Source organism: Pomacea canaliculata, linkage group LG13, assembly GCF_003073045.1.
Source record: "Pomacea canaliculata isolate SZHN2017 linkage group LG13, ASM307304v1, whole genome shotgun sequence".
Taxonomy (NCBI): domain Eukaryota; kingdom Metazoa; phylum Mollusca; class Gastropoda; order Architaenioglossa; family Ampullariidae; genus Pomacea; species Pomacea canaliculata.
Window position 1 is genome coordinate 14,365,900 of NC_037602.1, and position 7,418 is coordinate 14,373,317.

A 7,418-nucleotide genomic window follows, 5' to 3' on the forward strand; every position below is an offset into this window, starting at 1 on the left:
AGTCACATCACCTTGTCCTGTCCGGTCCTCGCGTGCCGCTTACTGGTCGCCATCTTTCAGGACTCCAGACTCACTCTCGGCAAAGTCAAGTTGCCAGTCCAATGTCGCAAACCTGCTCAGACAATCGAGGTTGGTGAAGTGGCCCACACCCGTCTTGCAGGTTTGTCCCCAGTGTGTCGAGGTCCCGCTAGCTGTGACTGGGGCTCATCAACAGAAATGTGTGCGTGCCTGTGTCGCGTTTGATTCAAGACCTGGCTCCATTGTCGTAAACAGTTGGCATCATCACCATTCCCATGACAAGCCTAATGTGCCTGTTGCAATGACCAGGCCTCTTATCTCTCATCCGCTGCCACACATCATAAACCAAAACGAGGATTTACATCGGTGCATGTTGGGTTCGGCGACAAGGCGGAGAACCGCAGACTGCAAATTCTTGTGAATTGAGACACAATTAATCAGCAGACCGAGTCAGAACCCATGTTTTTTTTCTTCCTTTGTTAAGGAATCGAGTATGGCGGGTAAATCCAGGTGCTAATGTCAGAGGTCCTATACTTCTATGTCGGGGTGTGTCGTCAGGGCTTCGATTGCTCATCATCATCAGAATCCATCATCGATAATCCATCATTCTTTGCTTTGTTATAACGTATATCAAACATACTCAAGCTAAACAAATCTTTAATATACAAACATACAACACATAAAAACGCTTAAAACATGCATACATACTCGCACACAAACAGAAAGAGAAAAATAGGAAGAAAAGACACAGTGAGAAAAATGGTGATGAATCCTTTCTTAAGATTAAAGCAACACAACATGTGGCTTGATGTTCATGGCAGAGAGGGTGAGAGAAAGAGAGATGAGGAACGTGCAACCTTTCCATGCACACCGTGTGTGAACAAGAAACCATGTGTATCATGGAGACAGTTTTATTGGCATAAGATCTGTCAACAGCAGTAACAACAATAGCATGACAGACCGCTCAGTCCAAGAGATTAACATAGTGAGCAAGGCCTTTATTGGTGTGTTTAGTGAAAAGTAGTCGCCGCTCCTCAATATAAGGAGCTTACAGCAGTCAGGGTTAGATGAAAAACCTTCCAAACAGTTGAACATTTACAGTGTTTACTATATACATCGGAGTTATTTGTGTGTGTGTGTGTGTGTGAAAAACAATTTTAATTGTGCGCATGCGCGTCACACTTGAATGAATGCGACACTGCAGGAACTATTTGTGGTGTCGGACACACCAGCAGTTTCACACAAACATATTTCCCTTATATACAATCGACTTCAAAGGTCTGTCATGACGAGGGCAAATTAAAGACACCCACACCCTCTCCCCCTCACAATCTCCCATTAATAAATCCTAAATAAAACAGATAACTGACAGAACAGAACATTGTTGGGGCTGTTATACTCCCATAACCTTTTCATCTTTGTGCAATTGTTTGAACTCATCACAATCTGTTTTCAAACTCTTCTTTTAGTGAGATGCTTTTGTCTTCTCTTCATATCTTCTCATTTCGTCGTCCTCTTCCAGGCTTCGTGTTTAGGTGGAATGTTGCTGGTTATCGCAGCTGCATGCAGTCACGTGATCGGGATAACAAACAGCATAATAAACAAAGAGAGAAGAGTGGGTCGTCACAGGTAACCACTGGTCTGCGCGAACACGCGCTCTACAGGACTGAGAAACGGGTGGGGAAGGTTGCAGGCCGGGTACAGGGGGAAAAGGGAAGCAGCACTGTTCACTGTAGAAGATCAAGAACCTCGGTGTGTCTGTGTTTGCTGAAAACCTTTGTCATATATATCACATTGCACATGGTGAAGGAAATGTGTGTATTTAGATATGTGTGGGTTCTTTCAATCATTTTCTGGCAGATGCATCAAAACGGTTTTTAAAGAGTGGAGATAAGGGTCTATCCGAATACAAATTAATTAAGAATACAGGACAACAACAGCGGAAATGACTAGGTTGAACAAGACCTGCCGCAGTCATAACATCAGGTTTACAGAAGAATAATCTGTAGAAGTCCCTCTGTCCAACCTCACTTTACAGATGTGTCACGTGGAGCCTACTTGCCCGTACTGAAAGGAGAAACCAGAAATTCGAGAACAAGCGGATGAGGAGGCTGCTCCGGATCTCATAACACAGAACACATAAAAACGATGACGAAGTACGGTAGCTACTCTAGAAGAACACCAACAAACCCAATAGGTCAATGGAAGTAAGCTGGTCTGGTTTGACCCAATGACCCGGCACGACCCACACTCTGTCGAGGCTGTTCTTTAAGAGACCTTAGAAGCAAGTCGAAATTGCTTTGTCCAGAGGAAGGATTGACACGAAAGTGAAAGAGTGGACTGGTCCTCCTGAGTCTTCGAGAATAGGAAACATCCTTTTGGTAGTCTTGGCGCATGAGCAAGAGCTTCTTTCCAGGTAGTGATGTTTGGCAAAGACGGCAAAGATGGGGTAACAATCGTTGGCAAAGTGGTTCTCGTCTGACACCCTACAGGTACATAGCGAAGGACTGCAGCAAACTAAGATACAAGAAGTTAGACTACAATCAAGGAACGGGAGAAGGAGGTTACAATCTGCAGTGAAATATTTTCATACAAAAATTTAGACAAAAAATTCCGAAGTTTACCACAAATCATTCGACAAGCACTTTTAGGAATACGATCTTCGTCTTCATCGTTATCCATAACATTAACAAGGAACATAAGCTCAGAAGTGAGACAAATTTTTGTGTACGTAGATTATTTAAGCAACAAAGAAAACTATTTCTAATATTCGATTTACTGTATTGCTTTCCTGTTGTGTTTGTACAATTTGTTAAAAGCCATCAGCCTTTGCTGACCAGTCCTTCTTTAGCGACAGATGATGTACAGCAAGGAGGAATAATTTCCGCAAGAATGATAAAGTATTGTGATTGTCCTGTCTTGTCATATGTCTTTATGTCGCCAGACTAAGATTTGTCTAGGAGTCTTTCCTCCAATCACACAGGACTTCTGTCACGTGTCCCATCAACCGCCCCCATCCAGTCTAGACAGAGATAAAATATTACTTCAGTAGGAAGGAATGCAGGTTTCCTAGTGTAGTCAAGCAGAATAACCTTTGACTTTCCCATATTCTCTGTCTCGGTTTTCCTAAAAGTTCTTCAGTCACTTTTTCTTCACATTCGAGACGTTGTTTTAAAGTAGTATGTTTGACCGGAAGTAGACTCTCAGTAGTTCAGAGGTCACATCCTGTGCACAGCAGCAGATGGGGTGACTACAATTAAGATATTGTCAAGATAATAGCAAAGGCTTGGAGCAATGAACAAAAACATAAAATGAGGGTTAAGCAGAAATATGGGATTATTGGAAACAATTGCATCCTAGTAGACCTTTAACAAGTTGAAGCTTGGGCTCTAAATGAAAAAAAAAGATAGAAAGAAAGTACAAGTAAGGCAGAAAGAGACAAATGGTGGCTGTGTGCACTGAGATGATTAGTGAGCTGACTGAAACTTGTAGATGCAGCTGAAGGGCTCCTCAGTTTGGCGGCGGTCACTTCGCAGACGTCTGAGGTTGAGGTACAACATTTTGAAGGTTTCCCCACCCCTACCCCCATCTCTACCCCCACGCTGCTTTCTCTTCCTTCGTTAGTCAGACCTTGCTCCGGAAACACTGTTTGTACATGTATTCCGCCCACTTCGAAGCTTCCCTTCTGAAGGTGGCCGTGAACATTCCTGGAACAAAAACAAACAGTAGAATCACCGTGTGTCGTGAACTACTCCAAGCTGTTGATAAATGGGAATGGATATACTATTCAGGAAAGGGAGAGGTACTTAAAACATCTTTTTCAGATCCTGGGTGCCCTCACCCTAAGCAAATATTTCCCTTAAAGTTGGAGAACTTTCTTCCTATTAATGCCTGGCTTACATATGCAGACAGAACGAAGGAGATACAATGACGGAGGGACAGAAATTTGACGAGAGGGCGATGAGTGGTATACAGATTAGAGATTAATATAATAATATAAATTATAATAAAGAAAATATAATACCATATATTGCAGGGTCGAAGCAAGAGTTTGAAACTGCGAAGATGAACAGCGCTCTTTGGACTTTGTGGTCGAGTTTTTCCTGTGTCCAGTCCCTGTCGAACAAAAAGTCTGAAAATAGTCTCTGGATGGTGTAGTTAGAACACGGAGCCACACTCACACCCTATGATCTGTATCTAATTTCTCTATCATTGGTCAAGCGAAAGCTTATTAGGCCACAAGTTGTAGCCCACATCTGAATGTTCCTCGCCAAATTATAGATCCCTCATTGCATGGTTGGCTACTGTCTACAGGCAACAGACAACATAAACGTAGGACGACTAGGGAAAATAACCCCAAGAAAGGGGAGGTGATAATTATGTACAAGAAACCTGAGAAAATGCTTCATTGTGACCAGTAGAGAAGAAATTTACGGCTAATTTATTCTGTAAAGCATTGCGCACCAGCTAATATGTGGGACACTGGGTGTTCGACCTCCCAAGGTGCGATGTTCAGCGAACTCTGCAAGGTGTGATTTTATTGTCAACTAAAAAAAAAATCTTCCACTTAATTTGAGTCAAGCTTTCTCGTGCGCGGTGGCCTGTTGAACGAAATGCTGAAGCATTTGTATTGTTCAGGTCTCTAACTTGACAGGACAGGGGAGGACTGGTGGCACAACGGTACCCGAGGTTGTCCACCTCTTCAGTGCGGAGTTCACGTATGTCGCAATTTGTCTGCGTGGTATTGTTCATCTAAAGTCAATGGTAATATGCTACAATAGGAAAATATAAACATGCTAAGTAGAAACGTACAATAACCGAACATACCCTGCAATCAAGTCATAAGCGAAAATTCCTGCTAAACTTTAGGGGGATTGGACAAATGATGTAGATGGGATCAGGTATCAGTCCACGCGCGCGCACGCACAAGTTTGCCACATTCTGACATATTTATACGATTTACCACTTACTTGTGGAACCAGTGCAAGGACAAGATGAAGAAGTAAGGTGTCCAACAGATAATGAAGACGCTCACTGCAATAGACAGGTAGACAGACGCAGTGAATGTTAGCAAAGTGAGAAAGGATATTGAGAAGGAGAAGAGACTATAACTCACACTGACCACAAAGGTGCAAAATAGATAAATAGATAGTATCAATACATTGATATCAGCAAGGTTGGGAGAACTCATTTGGCATAGAAATAATTGCTGACATTTTATCTTTTTTTTAAACAATAATCAACAGATTTCCAATATTTATCTTAGAAAATTTCTTTAAAGGATTTTGGATGAGTAAAGCATTTTCTGTGGAGCATTTTCTGGGGTCAGACGAAACAAGAGATACCCATTTCTGTTTCTGCTGTACCAACTTATTTCCTATCTTTACAGCATGCGCCCCATTTCAACAATTCCACGTATTTTCATCATCTACATTTTAACAACAACAACGAAGACGACGACGACAACAACAACAACAAAAATCATTTTTTCATTTTTAAGCCAACCAACTTTGAGATAACCTGAATATTTGAAACATTGATATGGAAAAAAATCAGGAAATCTAGTCGTCCCCTCTCCCACACAGATAGATAAAGTAGACTGTAATGACTCCTCACCTATCACAAGGGTCATTTTTAAAGTTCGCATCTTGGCCTTGCAGAGTCTCCAGGGAGCAGACGACCGGACGATGAGGCGCGTCCTGACGGCCCCGTCCCGTGTCACGTGGACGATCTCAGCTGTAAGCAGATTGAGTGAGTGGTGTTCATTTCATCCAAGCAGACCTTAGGGTCAGGGACCTATTCACGACTACTTGGTTTGGCGAGAGTGAAGAAAGTAATTTGTTGGTGAAATATACCGCCTGCTGCTTGACAAGAGAAACGCAATCTGTTACTCCTACTCTGGTCGAGACGTAGAATGTGGCTTTCTTTCCAGTTTATTGTCTGTTCCTAAACTATTTGAATTCATAAATATGTCTGTGGGATTGTTAATTATCTTCTCTCTATATGTGTGTTTATTTATATATAAGAGAGAGAGAGAGAAAGAGAGAGAAAGAGAGAGAGAGGACAATATACAAATGAAGGACGCCACCACAACACTCACGTGGGCTGCCCGTGACGTTCCGCATGTTGCGCGTGATCTGCACGAGGATCAGCATGTATGACGTGACGATGACGAGGAGCGGCAGGGCGTAGACCATGATGAAGTTGAAGATGTTGTAGGCCAGTTCGTAGGAGGGTGAAGGAAAGCTGTTGTAAGTGACGCATTGTGTGAACCAGGTGACGTTCGGGTGAGTTTCCACGTGAAAGATGAAGCTCTGATTTACAGAAACACGCACGTGGTTTAACAGATATTTTAGCTAAAGAACGGAGTCAAGATTAAAGATAGATAAATGTCTCAAGAAACAAAAGCCAATAATACTTTTAAAATTACAAACATGCACGACAGACAGAGAGATCGAGAGACAGACAAACAAAGGAACATATGAAAAACCTGAATTCAAATATCAACTATCAACGACATCTGAAAGACAGCTGTCGATAGTGGTTTCGATGTTTTTTTTCAAAGTAAAACAGATTTCCTACTAACTCTGTGTACAGACGCAATCCTGTTTTATTTGTCGAGCTAACAGAACCAAGTAGACAGACAATCCACACCCTCTTCGTCTCCCACCTCACCGTTGAAAACTGTCTTTGGTGTTATTTTTGTTCTCCCTACCCTCTCTTTCGGAAGACACAAGACAACCGACTGTCAATGGAGCCAGAAGGATTGCCCCAGCCTGTGCAGCAGGCAGACACCCATGGGTGTCCACCTCATTAAAGGAATCGTCTGGCTGCGAAACTCCCGCAGTCAACCTAATATTCTGAAGTCTTAAAAGAACGAGCAGACTTATCAGCGATACTTTTTTTTTTAAAGAGGAAAAGTCATGCAAATTCACTCACATAGACAGATACTAACACACGAATGCCAAATATTCACAGGATCACACACGCAAACATACATGACCACTGCCATCGCCCTCGTCAAGGTTTAGACGACAAAAACGCTGGCAACGACAACGCACTCTATTATGCTCACAATAAATCCGTATTCGTATTCGTATTCACAATAAATCCAATTTTGTATTCAAAGAAAAAAGTGGAAGAAAGAGAGGAGGAAAAAGAATCAGAAAAATACAGGAGGCAGAAAGAGAAGAACACCAAGAAGAAGCAGGGAGACTTGAGGACCAAGATCTTCACTCTCCAATAAGCAAGGGAATGGTCTGGAGCAACAGCTGGTCTGATAATCGCTTCCCCACGCGCGTCTCAAGCCAGACTGTCCAAGCATCTTCCGTCTTCCTTCCGTCACAACACTTTCATAGCAGGCCACAGCAAGAGGCCGGAAGCTTTCTACTGGAATAATA

At 42.5% G+C, this 7,418-nt stretch overlaps 1 protein-coding gene across 1 annotated transcript; it reads right to left on the reverse strand.

The window, feature by feature from the left end:
• Positions 1 to 922: 922 nt before the first annotated feature.
• LOC112554118 (gonadotropin-releasing hormone II receptor-like) lies at positions 923 to 6,366 on the reverse strand. Its single transcript, XM_025221719.1, has 5 exons — positions 6,119 to 6,366; positions 5,635 to 5,754; positions 4,989 to 5,052; positions 4,043 to 4,134; positions 923 to 3,725 (listed from the first exon to the last, which is right to left on the reverse strand). Exons 1-5 carry the CDS (start codon positions 6,213 to 6,215, stop codon positions 3,643 to 3,645), a joined length of 456 nt encoding a protein of 151 aa, XP_025077504.1. The 5' UTR covers positions 6,216 to 6,366; the 3' UTR covers positions 923 to 3,642.
• Between the last annotated feature and the right edge of the window lie 1,052 nt (positions 6,367 to 7,418).

Excerpts from the sequence above, each read along its gene's own strand:
- LOC112554118 (XM_025221719.1), bottom strand. The coding sequence starts at position 6,215 with ATGGTCTACGCCCTGCCGCTCCTCGTCATCGTCACGTCATACATGCTG. Across the intron at positions 4,135-4,988 it reads TCCTTGCACTGGTTCCACAA|GGACTGGACACAGGAAAAAC; the intron begins GTAAGTGGTAAA and ends TTTGTTCGACAG. Across the intron at positions 3,726-4,042 it reads CTTCGACCCTGCAATATATG|GAATGTTCACGGCCACCTTC; the intron begins GTATTATATTTT and ends TTTTTGTTCCAG.